Raw genomic sequence first — 15,526 nt, forward strand, 5'->3', positions numbered from 1 at the left:
ATCTAGTTGTTCAGGTTGAAGGTTGATCTATATGCTCTTACTGTTGTGGCTACTTTGAAGACGTAGCACGATCGTCACCACATCGGCAAGCTGCAACTGAAATGGTCGGTTCAACACGAGCCTCTTAGTCAGAAGACATATTAACTCTTACCTAACCCTCGTGGTCAGTAAACATAGAATGCACCATGCATGTTGGCAAATAGACATACATGCTCAATAAGCAGTTACGCTCAACAAAATATTTTAGTAAATAACACATCCATGAGTTATGCATATGTAAACTTACACAAATTGAGTTTATATATGTTTACATAAATCCAATCAATTCACGTATATATTACAATATTTTTCAACTACTTCAACTTAATTTATGTAAATGTATGCAAAAAGAAACGAAGAGGAATACTAAAACAAAAGAAATTAAAAAAAACTTGTAAATGGTTTGCAAAAGTGGCTTATCCTTTGTGAGTCTGTTTCAGTAAGTTCACGAAAATGGATGAGAGCGAGAATAATGGCCGAAATTGCAAAATACCAAACAAAAGGAGCAAATAGGTTGGTGTTTGGTCTCACGATGTTGAAAATGAGAGATGATAGAATAAAGGGGTTTTGGTATGATGTGTAAATTTGATTTGGTTTTGAGGGCAACTTGATTATTTTATGTCTTTTAAAAAGGTGGTAGTGGTTGTAATTGGACAAAAGAGAGTGTAATAGTAAAAGTGAAAATAATTTCATTAAAGAAAAATATGCATACACAAATAGGATAAGATAGACCAAATTAAATAAGGTTGATGATAGATTGTTAGCTTTTGAAACCCTTGTGAAACAAGAAAAAGAAAATTAAGAATTGTAGATGCGAGGACATGCCTCTATAGAAAACTGTATCGAAAAAAAGTTAAACGTTTAAAACTCTATCTACTTTGTGAAAATAGAATTTTTATTTTAAAATGTTTTCATTTTGCTTTGACGAGAGACCCGTGAAGTGAATTATTGCTAGAGGAAAATGAAATATCCATTAATGAAAATATTGAAAATATTTTTTTGACACATTGTTTCTAAAAATTTAGACAACTGTTCGCTTTAAAATTTTCTTACTTTCTTGTTAACAAAAATGAACATAATTTAAAATATATATATATATATATATTCCCACAAAATATACAGGTCCTTGATACCCCACCACTATAGGTGGAAACAAAACCATGCCATAGAAATGGGAAAATATGTCATAAGGTTATTAAATAACACCCTCATTTTTTCAATAATCTCTCAATTTTTCTTCTTTCACCATATTCCTATGGATATAGATCCTTCTTATTTCTTAATTCTCAAAAGAAATCGAAAACTCTATTACCATAGTTTGAGGTATAGCAGCATACATTTCTAGAATGAAGATTATATAACAAAGCTCCCCATTTCTTTTGAGAGAATATCTACTCTTAACAAATGGACCCCATAGAACCACATAACCTATGTACGCAGTAATAAGTAAAGGATAACATATTAGAATTTGGGAAGTTCAATCTTACCATAAAACTAACAAATAATAGTTTCATTTGAAAAGTACAAGCACAAGATAGAATATACTAGTTTCCTCAATCAAGCAAATCTGAAACTGGAGATTTCCTAAATGGATCTAATAGAACCAACTGTTCAGCCAAAGCTTTGTTGGGAAATAGATCATCAGCTTTCATCCTCTCCCTGATTCCATATGCCGGTAGTTTGGCGTTTAAATAAGCCTGTGTTAGAACATGGAAAGGAGATATTCTAGAAACATAACCAGATTGTCTCAATCTATAGAAAATCTTCTCTGTATTATGGACATCACCCCTCTTTGCATACTGCTCCATAATAGTCATATAAGTAGTAAATAATGGCTTCATCTTATTCTGCTGCATTGCCTTCTGCAAAACAGAGTCTGCCTTTTCAATTTCCCCTGCATGAATATAAAGTGACACAAGAGCATCCCAGGTCAATGGACCTATTATGCATCCACTATCTCCCATTTTCTTAATAAGATCCTTGCCCTTGTTTAGCAACTTAAGCCTTGTATAAATGCTGAGGAGTATTGAGTAGTTCTTAGCGGAAAGCTTCCATTTATTTGACATCATCTCAAAAACTGCCTCTGCTTCTTCAATTTTCTTCAACTTTCCCCAAGCTTCAACAGCAGCAAGGCAATCCTCTATCCGAGGAGGCCTTGACTCACAAACCTTCCAAATTCTCTCCACTTCGTCGACCCTTCCCAGAATTGCATAAAGGCGAAGCAAAGTTGGGATTACCCTAATATTCTCTTTCAAGTTTTCACCTTCAATCTCCTTCAATAAGGCTTCAGTTTTTTCCTTAAGCCCGGCTGAGGCATAATGCCTAGCCAAGGATGCCTGTGTTTGATGGTCTAGTTCAACACCTTGTGCCTTCATTGTCTCAACTATTTGATCCATTCCATCAATGTCATTGGACATGCCCTTCACGTCTATTAAAATTTTATAAGTAAAAGGAGAAGGTATGACATTCTCCTTTTCCATCATAAGTAACACGTCAGCTATTTTCTTCTTGTCAATCCTTTTATAAATAAGAAGCAACTGGTTACAAGCAAAGGGTGTAACAGGAAGATTTAACTTCCTCATTTTGTTGAATATATCCTCAGTTTTCCTCAAATTGTTCAGACTAGCAGAGTTAGCTAGTAATGTTCTGTATAATAATTCTCCTCTGAAAGAATTTGGAACACGATTGATGTAATTTTCTGCCTTTGATAGGCCATGTGATTTGGCAATCAAATTAAGTTTAGAAGCATAGTCTTTCTCAGTAAATTCAAGCTTTTTATTTGATTCTAGCCACTCAAGGACCTACAGTTCCAAAAAAAGAAAGAAAATTACATTATATTGTAGAATCAGACATTAACAATCAACAATGTTTTTTATAAAAACCGATATTATTTATTTGTTACTTTATATTTTATAAAAATCAATACTATTTATTTGTTATCTTTATATATATTATTAGTATATAAATTTAGAAACCCTAATTGTTTATTATTACTGAATATGAGTTTGTTTGAGAGGTAATATTCTGAGTTGTTTGAGAGATAATAATAGGTGCGTTTGTTTCAATAAAAAATTTGTTCTTTTAAATCAAAAACTATTTTTTAGGGTTTAAAAGGTATTTGTTTCATATTTTTTAAAAATTATTTTGTTAGAAAAATCATTTTTTTATTTAATATATATATATATACATATACACATTAGTATTGGTATATGGAGAATCATATAAATTGATATGTGTAGAGCATCATGTAGCTATAGATAATTGTTTATTTATTACCTTTATATATATATATATATATATATATATAATTACATGTTGCATGAGAGGATTTGTTTGAGAGGTAATAATCTGAGTTTGTTTGAGACCATTTGTTTGAGAGATAATAATAGGTGCGTTTGTTTTAATAAAAAATTTATTCCTTTAAACCAAAAATCATTTTTAGGGTTTAAAGGGTGTTTGTTTCATTTTTTTTAAAATTATTTTGTTAGAAAAATTATTTTTAATGTGAATAAGGCTTTTAAATAGGCTTACAGGCCAGACCATGATAGGCCGTAGGCCAGGCTCAGGCCGAAAAAAAAGCCTATCATAGGCCGTAGGCCAGGCTTAGGCCTCAAAAATTCATCGTAGGCCAGGCTCAGGCCTTTCAAAGCCTGGTCTGGCCTGGCCTATTCCCACCCCTACCTGCAGGCATAACTATAGTTGTTATTATTCCAAGAGAGTTACATGGAATGACCAACCCGGCACCTCCAAAAATGCGGTAACAGGATGGCCACTATACCAAAGATTATGGATACAAGGTAAATAATTTATACATACAATACATATACAAATGCTGCAAAATTAGTGGGATATGAACTGTGAAGTAAACAGCAAAAGATCAAAAAGAAACACAAGACTTGATTGAATCAGAAGAGAGAGAGAGAGAGGGAACAGAAAATGAGTTTTTCGGAAACAAACAGAGAAAATGTGTAAATCAAAAGAAGTTGTGACGCAGGGCCATCCCTAAGATTTTCGGTGCCATCTGCGAATTACGAACTTAGAGCCTTACTTTTTTATAAGCCATATGTGTGTGCGTCAGTACGTGTGTGTGTGTGTGTATACATATATAGCAACAAAAATTATCCTAACTAATACCTTCATCTAAAGTTCTTTTTTTATTTGTTGTAAGCTCTTCAAGATGCTTATCAATTGTTATGTCTTTCTAAACTCTGTTTAGTAAATCAGTATTCACTCATAAAAGACATATGTGCAACACTAGATTCGTGTTCTTTAAGTCTATTCAAAAGATAGGTTCAATCATTAAAATTTTCATTTGCTAAGTGATTTGTTTTATGTATGACTTATATCAAATAACTTTGAACAAAAACAAAAAACTCAATCTAATTCTTTTGAATAAACTAGTCAACTCTTATCATGGTCGTCTCCATTAAAACAATAACACATGTAATGTGACAATTAGAAGTGTCTACCAAGAGTATCCTTAAGACCATTCACAATTGTCATATCTCTTTTATGATCGTTTTTTAGCAATTCGCCTCTCAAGTCACTTCTAAGGCTATTCTATATTCTCGGATCATAAATTTCTAATCGAATAGACTCATTAAGTTGCTCATTAGCAAAATCAAGGATATTACTACCTACATCATCAGATCTGAGCAGTAAATTTCCAACTTTAGAGTTAGTTAAGTACATAACTGTTTTGTACTTTTAATATATATATATATATATATATATAATAAATGGGGCCCCATAAAAATGGACCCTGTGCAGTCGCTCCTCCGGCACACCCTCAAGACATCCCCTGTGGTGACGGTAAGTTTGCTTTCCTAACATCAATACTTTAAATGTAAAATTGGATGCAAATATAAGTATGATTCATTTACCTGCAGGGCCCTTCCATACATTTTCCGCTTTCGAAGATTAAGCAAGGCCAATGTGATCTCTTGCCTGCTTAATTCTTTACCTTTTTCAACCCACTTGTTCAGAGCAGAATCAACGGGACCATTTACAACTGCCTTGAATAATTCTGATCTCTTGTTTCTACTCTCTGAATTTTTCGCATCTAGATCACTTTCAGTATCCGACAACTCCAGCTCATTATGCTGTTTCCCACCATCCTTGTCACCTTCAAACAGATCTGTTTGAGACTCAACACTATCTCTATCTCCGTCTACCTCCAGTTCAATCAACGGATCTTCCATCTCCATCTCTTCATCATTATCATCATCTTTCGTGCAACTAGCATCAGCTTGTGACGAAAGTTCACGCCTACTTACTGTAAATTTCGGAGAAGCATGACCTGTGCGGTAAAATGTGTGGCCCGTGGACAGAAATCTATCATGCTTCATTTGATGAGAATCAGGAGCTGCATCTTCATATTCCACCAAAGTATTTGGCATTAATTGGACACGAAAAGTTCCAACATTATAAAGCTCTTGGCTTCTACAAACAATACACAGTAAACAATTAGCAAAAAAAAAAAACACCTAAATGTGTATAAAAAAATCAGCAACTACCACTCTAATTCATTAAATTAAACAGCTATGTTATTTGAACATCAAAATACTAACACCATATACGTTACACCGTAAATGTTTATATCTGTCTCTCTTCTACTTTTAAAATTTTATACTATACACACATTTCAAAAAATACACAAAAATACTTGACGCCGTATTGCTCTAAATTAATACAACGCAAAAAAAAAATCATTAGTAATATTTAATAGTAGTTAGTAACATTGATACAACGCAAATAGTTCATATAAAAATAAAATTAGGTTGTGAATGATGAATAAATAAAAGTAAAGAAAAGGTGATGCAGAAGAACAACGGGTAGAATGAGTGAGTTTAGTGTTTACCTTAGGGTGAGACCAATCGAAGTTCGACGAAGAGCCCACATGGTGACAGCAGAATACAAGAGACGAGAAATGAGCGGAACGAAGAAAACAAATGCTTAAACCCTAAAATTAAAACCAACTCGAAAAACCTATTTATTCTGAGGAGAATAAGATTTGAATTTTGAGGTATGGTGCGCGGAGGTGTATGATACTGATGGTGCGTCTCCAATCAAGTTGATGTGATCAAGTGAGGGAATGATTACTTACTTGGGAGTGATGATAAATTACTAAATTCATCAATACTAATAAATTGATAAAGTGAATCAATCAATGATTAATATTATAATTATTTATAATTGATGAACATAATATCAATCATTGATTTGATTATCATGATTAATATTATTTACTTTATTATTTAAAATGAGTTGTTCATTTTAGAAGAATCTTATTCAATAAATAACTAGATAATTTTAATTCTTTATAGGGTGTTTGCAAATGGGGTCCCATAAAAATAGGCCATGTGCTGCTCCCACACTCACTCATGCCTATGTGGTGAGTAAGTTTGTCAATAATGCTATCTACACCCCTCACTTTACTACTCACACCCCTCCCTTTACTACTCACACCCCTCCCTTTACTACTCACACCCCTCAGTTTTAAAATAAAAAATTACCTAAAATACCCTTATCTATTTATTAAATTTTAACTCTAATCTCATTCATCTTCATCTTCAAAACCCTAACCTCTCTCAATCTTCATCTTCATCTTAATCTTCATCTTCATCTTCATCTTCATATTCGTCTTCAAAATCCTAACTTTCATATTCATCCATATCCTCAAAATCCTAACTTTCATATTCATCCATATCCTCAAAACCCTAACATTCATTTTGGTCATTTTAAAAGTACGCTTACATGAACTCAGTTCAAATACGTTTACGTGAACTCAATTCACGTACAACCTGAGATTTTTACAATTTTACAACGTACGTGAACTCAATTCAAGTATGTTTACGTGAACTCAGTTCACGTACTACTTAAAATTTTTACAATTTTACAATGTAAGTAAACTCAGTTCAACTATGTTTACGTGAACTTAGTTCACGTACAACATGAGATTTTTACAATCTTACAATGTACATGAACTCAATTTAAGTACGTTTACGTGAACTCAGTTCAAGTACGTTTATGTGAACTCAGTTCACGTACCACCGATGAGTCTCAAACTCCATTAATTACGCAATCTTAAATCATGTACGTTTACGTGAACTTAATTCACGTACTACCTGAGATTTTTACAATTTTACAATGTACGTAAATTCAGTTCACGTAATGTTTCAACGTACGTGAACTAAGTTCAAGTAAACTCTTCAGATTTTGAAAAAATTTACGAACTCAAAAATAGAACAATAAACATACCTTGTTTGGTCACTTTAACCACAATATAAAGAGGGAACTGATGGGGTGCAATTTATGAGTGGATGATGTAAGTTTTGAATGATTATGAGTTATGATGGGTGAGTTATGTTGATTTTGTGATATATGAGTTTTTAGTGGTTAAGAATGGTAATGAAGTGATAAATAAAGTTAAAGAATATTATAAATATTCAAGGGCAATTTGGGTATTTTGTTTATAAAAATAAAATGAGGGGTATAGATAACAAATTTGTAAGTTTGCTTTCCTAACTTCAATATTTTAAATGTAAAATTGGATGCAAATATAAGTTTGATTCATTTACCTACAAGGCCCTTCCATACATTTTGCGCTTTCAAAGATTAATCAAAGGCAATGTGATCTTTTGCCTGCTAAATTCTTTACCTTTTTCAACCCGCTTGTTCAAAGCAGAATCAACGAGAACGTTTACAACTACCTTAAATAATTGAATAATTCTGATATCTTGTTTCTGAAACGCACCGTTTCTCTTTATTTTAAAAAATAATAATAATAATAATAATAATAATAATAATAATAATAATAATAATAATAATAATAATAATAATAATAAATAAATAAATAAATAAATAAATAAATAAATAAATAAAACCAAACCACCTCCACTCCACTTCATTTTTCCACCTCACATTTTCCCTCCTTCTTCTTCTCGCTCTCTCGGCTACACCAACATCCACCTTCTCCATTTTTTCTCTCTCTTATTTTTCTCCTTGATTCTTCTCACTCCACAACACCAATTGCACACCTTAACCCTCAACCATTTTTAATGAATTTAACATCCCCAAGAGCATAACTTCTCATACTCTTTTAAATACTCTTGGTTAGGATTTTGGGGTTTGAGTTAGTGAGTTAAGGAAGAAGAAAAGTAATCATTTTCTGAAAGATGTTCATTGAGACTCTTTGAGGTAAATACACAACTCTAATGTGAGTATGAATCTCTAGAAAAAAAAATGTAGTTTTGTTTAAAAATCTTAATTGTGTTTAAAGTATATTTAAAAGATTTTTATGGTTTCCTATAGTTAGCTAAACTTTAGAATAACTCTTCTAAAGTCTTGAGAATATTTTTGATACTCAGATTTGTTAGTTGAAGTTCTACCTTTGATTAAGCTGATTTATATATGGGTTATAAAGTAGTTAAATATTGAATTGATATACAGTTGAATATGTTTCCATGAGTTATGATGAAATTGGAAATGATTTTTAAACGTGTTTTCAAAATTGTTGTTATAATTATGAAATCGTTAACGATGGTAGGTACACCTAGTTACCTCGTTTTAATTAGGGAGAATTACTCGTTAGATGGAGTCGCCCCTATGAGAGAGGTCATCTGTATGAGGATAGGACTATCAACGAGATGTAAACTCTCTAATTGACGTGCGATGATGCGTTGCGGGATTGAGAGGAGAGGGCTATCCGTTAAATGGAGCCACCCCTAAGAGAAAGGCGGAGGAGTAAAGTGTTATCAATGAGATGAAGCCGCCTCTTGGTTCTCAAAAATTTATATTTTTACTTGTTTGATTTTCTATGATATTTTTAAGGTTGCTCATTTTGATTCACCTCTTTATGAGTTGGATTTTAATTATTTCTACTTGAATGGTTAAATTATAAGTTTATTGATTTTATCATGTGTATACTTTATTTGAAAATTATTTATATCTTCCGTAGTATTATTTAACATAATTGCCACAAGACTGTAAAATAATTATTCGTGTTTTTGTGTGTTTTTCTTCTAATTGGTGGTGATTGTTATCTCCTTACTAAGTCTTTGTGACTTATCCCTTCATGTTTATTTCATAGAACTAGTTTTGGTAAACTTCTCAACAAGCACTTGCAGAAATAGACATATTTAAAGAATCTTTGCAATTATAACCTTTTTTTATTTTGGTCATCGTAAGTTTTTTTGTTTGATTGATATCCTTGTAACACCGTTAAAACATAACCATTTTTAACAAAAAAATCCAAATTATAACATATTTTAACCTAAAATTAACTTCAAATGTTTCGGTCTTCATCCCTAAAGAACCTAAATGCACCTTCTTCTTCATCATTTCAGTCCTCTTCCTGTTGTAGATCATAAAATAAATAAATAAATCTAGAAAAGCTTAATGAATTTGATTAAAGGTTCAACTCTTGACTATGGTGAATTCTTTCATCATCCCTTACTATTACTAGGATTAAAATTTTGACTTTCTTCTTTGCCCTTCCTCTCTCTACAACTAAATTATACTATCATTTTTGGTCTTTTTCGTATACTTCCCTAAAATCTCTTAATCTCCACGCTAAGAAGAATTTTTTTGATTCAGATTCAATTCTAGAACACACCATTGTCCAACAAGTAACATCAAACAAAGAAAAAGATTATGCTAACGATGATTTGAATTTAAATACGATGATGAATCTCAAATGGATGAAGATGTTGGTGACAATGTGTTATCAATGAGATGAAGCCGCCTGTTGGTTCTCAAAAATTTATATTTTTACTTGTTTGATTTGCTATGATATTTTTAAGGTTGCTCATTTTGATTCACCTCTTTATGAGTTGGATTTTAATTATTTCTACTTGAATGGTTAAATTATAAGTTTATTGATTTTATCATGTGTATACTTTATTTGAAAATTATTTATATCTTCCGTAGTATTATTTAACATAATTGCCACAAGACTGTAAAATAATTATTCGTGTTTTTGTGTGTTTTTCTTCTAATTGGTGGTGATTGTTATCTCCTTACTAAGTCTTTGTGACTTATCCCTTCATGTTTATTTCATAGAACTAGTTTTGGTAAACTTCTCAACAAGCACTTGCAGAAATAGACATATTTAAAGAATCTTTGCAATTATAACCTTTTTTTATTTTGGTCATCGTAAGTTTTTTTGTTTGATTGATATCCTTGTAACACCGTTAAAACATAACCATTTTTAACAAAAAAATCCAAATTATAACATATTTTAACCTAAAATTAACTTCAAATGTTTCGGTCTTCATCCCTAAAGAACCTAAATGCACCTTCTTCTTCATCATTTCAGTCCTCTTCCTGTTGTAGATCATAAAATAAATAAATAAATCTAGAAAAGCTTAATGAATTTGATTAAAGGTTCAACTCTTGACTATGGTGAATTCTTTCATCATCCCTTACTATTACTAGGATTAAAATTTTGACTTTCTTCTTTGCCCTTCCTCTCTCTACAACTAAATTATACTATCATTTTTGGTCTTTTTCGTATACTTCCCTAAAATCTCTTAATCTCCACGCTAAGAAGAATTTTTTTGATTCAGATTCAATTCTAGAACACACCATTGTCCAACAAGTAACATCAAACAAAGAAAAAGATTATGCTAACGATGATTTGAATTTAAATACGATGATGAATCTCAAATGGATGAAGATGTTGGTGACAATGATAAAAATTATGATGAGGAAGAGGACTAAAATGATAAAAAAAAAAAAAAAAAAAAGAATGCGCGATTTAGATTTATTTAGGGAAGAAGGCCTAAACATTTGTGATTAATTTTAGGTTAAAAAAATGTTATAATTTAATCATATTTGAGGTTTTTTTTTTTTTTTGTTAAAAAATGGTTATATTTTATACGGTGTTACAATTTTTGTAACAGAAATTGGATGAAAGAACTATTTTAAAATGCAACTGTATTTAAACCATAAATAAAATGTATAAAATCAAAAATTATGATTCCCTCAAAAAGTTTTAGTCATTGCATTGTTAAATTTATTTATTTATATATGTAAGTTTCTAAACATATATTTCACATATTTCAATTCATTTAAAAAGAGTTTTGAAAATATCTCACATCTTCCTATGTTGATATTTTTGTATATACTTTATAAAATGGGAATGGGTCTTCACTCTTGATATAATATCATGCTAAAATATTATTGGACACCAAATAATTTAAAAATGATTGTGTATATTTATTGAAGTCTTATGTTTTATACACTTTTATTACTTGGTGAGTTTTATATAAGTCTTGAGGTGTATCTAGTGTGTAACGGTAAATGTACTTTACATTTTTCACTAAGTGCTTGATCATTGTTAGTGTTATTTGAGAGACAAATGTAAATCTATTTATAAGTGTTCAATGAACTATAAGATTTTTCTTACCTTAGATTGAGGCATCATCCCTCACTCTAAATTTTTATTACATTGAAGAAAAAAAACTAGTTATTTTGATATACATTTCCATTTTCTCAGCTACAAGTATATCACACACTAATTAAAACAAATATTATTATCATTGAGATAAGGGAGGATATGTAATTATACAATGTTCTTAAAAAAATTAGTTATACAAAATGCTAATTATGGAAATCATTCAGATTTGTATTTAATTAGTTGATTTGTAGAGTTAGAATTGTATGTTATTTCCTTTATTAGACATAGTCTTAACGAGGACAATATTTCCTCTTGATCCTTAGGCCTAGAATTAATTATTAGGATAAAAAATTGTTTCATATATTTCCTTCTTGTATTATTCAAAATTATTAAGTGAATAACCAATTATTTTTCTACACGGTATCAAGTCTAGCCCTTTTTTGGTTTGCGTCAACCCTACTATGTCTGCAGACCCTAAGTCTTCTTCTTCCACAATGGAGACTGGTACAACTCTAATCAATCCCATTAAAGGAACACGTCTTCACCTCCCGATTGTTGGCCACAAACTAAATGGGAAAGGTCAGTGCACATCTTCCTCCAAGGAAAAGGTAAAAAGGGATATATCATAGGAAAAACTGCACAACCTAAATAAGGAGATCACGGTCATGAAAAATGGCAGTTGAAAAACAACCTTTTCATGTCTTAGCTCCTCAACACAATGACCAATGACATCGGAGAAAACTTTATGTACTATGACACATCTAAAGAAATATGGCAGTTGTGAAAGAAACTTATTCCAATTATGATAATACATATGCCATCTTTGAGATCAAAAGCATTCTCCATGATCTCAAACAAGGTAAACACTAGGTCACTGAGTATTTCAACACTCTCAATAGGTACTGACAGTAGCGAGATATTTATGAAGCTATTGAATGGAAATCTTCAGATGATAAGAAACAATATAAGGATTTGGTGAATAAGGACAAAACCTACAATTTCTAGTTGGGTCTCAACAAAGACCTTGATGAAGTATGTGGAAGGATCCTTGGCATGAAACCACTTCCCAATCTTCGAGAGGTGTGTTCAAAGGTAAGAAGAGAAGAAAGCTGAAGGAAATGTATGCAAGGAAAATCCATTTTTGCCTCACTTACACAAAGCTTAGCGCTGGTAGTAAACAGAACTCAATCACATCTTATGCTTCAAAAAAATCGTCCTTTGTGTGAGCATTGCAAGAAACTTGGCCACACTTAGGATATGTGTTTGGTTCTCCATAGGAAACTAGTTGATGCAAGGTAATTCAGGCCTAAAGAAACCAAAGGATACACAACTAGCAACCATACAAATGAAGGTGAAACTGGTTCAGACCCTTCTTCCTTCAGTAAGGAATAAATTGAGGTACACAAACTATGGTCCAAACATGTAATTTTTCACATGCTTAAAATACCAATCAAGCAAAATCAAAGTCTTGGATTGTACACACAGAAGCTTCAGATCACATGATTGGGGATAAAAATATTTTTTATAGTTATACTCTGTCAAAACAATTTCACAAATTGAATAGTTGATAATACACTCTCAAAGGTTATGGGTACAGGTTCAATCATTATCTCCAAAAATAATACTCTAGAATCATTATCTTTTATGTACCAAAACTTGATTGCAATTTGTTGTCCATTAGTAAACTGACAAGAGATATGAATTCTATCACTAATTTTTATCCAAAATTTTGTGAATTTTAGATTTTGTAGTCGGGGAGGATGATTGGCAATGCTAAGGAAAGTGTTAGACTTTATCCCCTTCCAATTGAAACAAATAAAAGTAGTGTTACTCCTTTAAGCAATGAGAAATTCATTATGTTATGACATTTTTGATTGGGTCACACCAACATTGTGTACTTTGAAAATTACTTCCCTCATTATTCAATAAAAATCCAAGGAATTTAACTTCTGAAAAATGTCAAGTATCTAAACACGTTCACAACCCCCACCCTCCACACCCTTACAAGCTATCCAAACTATTTTCCTTAATTCATAGTGATGTGTAGGGTTCATCTAGAATCAACACTATTAATGGGCATAAATGGTTCGTTACTTTTATTGATGACCATACAAGAGTCATATGGATATATCTTATGAAAGAAAATCAGAGATTGGTAGAATATTCCAAGCTTCCTATATAATGATAAAAATTGAATTCTAAAATAATATTGAGGTGCTTAGATCAGACAACGGTCGTGAATACTATCAATCCATCCTCAATTCCTATCTTCAAGTCCATGGAATTGTCCACCAAAGTTCGTGTGTTGAGACTCCTCAACATAATGGGATAGCAAAACGAAAAAAACATCACTTATTAGAAGTGACAAGATCCCTCAAAACTTATTAGAAGTGACAAGATCCCTCATGATGGCCTCAGATGTGCCACTTATCTCATTAACCATATGCCTTCTCGAGTCCTCTTTTTTGACACTCCTCACTCAACTCTCCAAAAAGCCGATCCGAATAGTAAAGTTCTAAACTAAATTCCTCTAAAAGTCTTTGGATGTTCAACCTTTGTACACAACCTTGACCCTCATTGCAACAAAATAGATCCTAAAGCCATCAAATGTATCTTCCTAGCTTACTCTCCTCATCAAAAGGGGTATAAGTGTTACTCTCCCCTAACCAGAAAATTCTACCACACCATAGATGTGATATTTCTTGAACATAAATCTTATTACCCCACAATTGTTCTTCAGGAGGAGCAGCCACTAATGCCAACATAATCCCAACTTTTGATTGAAATTGAACTTTCCCACATTGATCTTAACCTTGTTGTATTGGCCAAATTAGAAATTGTCCAAATCGAACTTAACTATGATGTCCAGGCTGAACCAGAACCGTCTAGATTGGAACCTAACCTTGTTGTCCTGGTGGAACCTAACCCCGTCGTTCTGGCTGAACTAGAGTAAATCATAACAAGAGGTGCAACACTTGGTGAATCTCAATAGAAAGAGAAAATTTGAGAAGAGATGAGCATATCACTTGTCCAACACATCACCATGAATCCAACCAAACTCTAGAAGATGAAATCCCCTTAAGTAATTCCGCACCCATTTCTGAATATGTTCTTGGTGGCACTACAGATCTTGAAATTCCTATTGCCTTACGTAAGGGGGTTAAGAACATGCACTAACCACCCTATTGAAAGATAGTTTTGTATGGAAAGTTGTCACACGAGTACAAGTCATTTGCAGCATCTTTGGACAACACCTCTGTACCAAGGAGCATTTCAAGAGGCCTTCGAACATTTGGAATGGACCAACGTAGTGAATGAAAAAACTCAAGCTTTGGAAAAGAATGTACATGGGAGATAACGACCCTAACAAAGGGAAAGAAAATGGTTGGATGTAAATGGATATTCTCTATCAAATACAATGTTGATGGTAGCATAAACAGGTGCAAAACTAGGCTGGTTGCAAAATGGTCCACACAATCATATGGTGTGGATTATGAAGAAATATTTGCTCTGCTGGCTAAACTCAATTCAGTATGAGTGTTCTTAGCTTTGACTGCAAACTTAGATTGGACACTACATCAGTTAGACAATTCTTGAATAGTGAACTAGAAAGAAGTACATATGCAAATCCCACTAGGATTAGAATCACCCAACACCATAAACAAAGTGTACAAGATTTGGAAATCCGTGTATGGACTCAAACAATCCCCAAGAGCTTGGTTTGATAGACTGACCTAAGATATTAAAAAAAAAAAACGGGTTCACTCAATGTCAAATTGATTATAATAGGTTTGTCAAACAGTCACTAGAAGGTAAGATAACCTTGTTTATGGTGTATGCTAATGACATTGTCATAACTAGGGATGATAACGAGCAGATAAAGCACCTATTAGGATAAAAAAAATCTATATATTTCACTCTTGTATTATTCAAAATTAATAAGTGAATAAAGAATCACTTTTCTATACAAATTGTTGTTTTATACATAATTATAAGAAAAAGTAAATATATTTATTAAACGTTTTTTACTGGAATTTATTAAACTTAAATATAATCAATCCTAAAAATTCCAGTGTTGAAAGTTTA

The 15,526-nt window shown here is 32.1% G+C and overlaps 1 protein-coding gene across 1 annotated transcript; it reads right to left on the reverse strand.

Annotated features, from left to right (window-relative positions):
* Positions 1–1,482: 1,482 nt before the first annotated feature.
* Positions 1,483–6,071, reverse strand: LOC101510480 (pentatricopeptide repeat-containing protein At1g80270, mitochondrial-like). Its single transcript, XM_027334842.2, has 3 exons — positions 5,900–6,071; positions 4,923–5,481; positions 1,483–2,840 (listed from the first exon to the last, which is right to left on the reverse strand). Exons 1-3 carry the CDS (start codon positions 5,938–5,940, stop codon positions 1,593–1,595), a joined length of 1,848 nt encoding a protein of 615 aa, XP_027190643.1. The 5' UTR covers positions 5,941–6,071; the 3' UTR covers positions 1,483–1,592.
* Between the last annotated feature and the right edge of the window lie 9,455 nt (positions 6,072–15,526).

Source organism: Cicer arietinum, chromosome 5 (genome assembly GCF_000331145.2).
Source record: "Cicer arietinum cultivar CDC Frontier isolate Library 1 chromosome 5, Cicar.CDCFrontier_v2.0, whole genome shotgun sequence".
NCBI lineage: Eukaryota > Viridiplantae > Streptophyta > Magnoliopsida > Fabales > Fabaceae > Cicer > Cicer arietinum.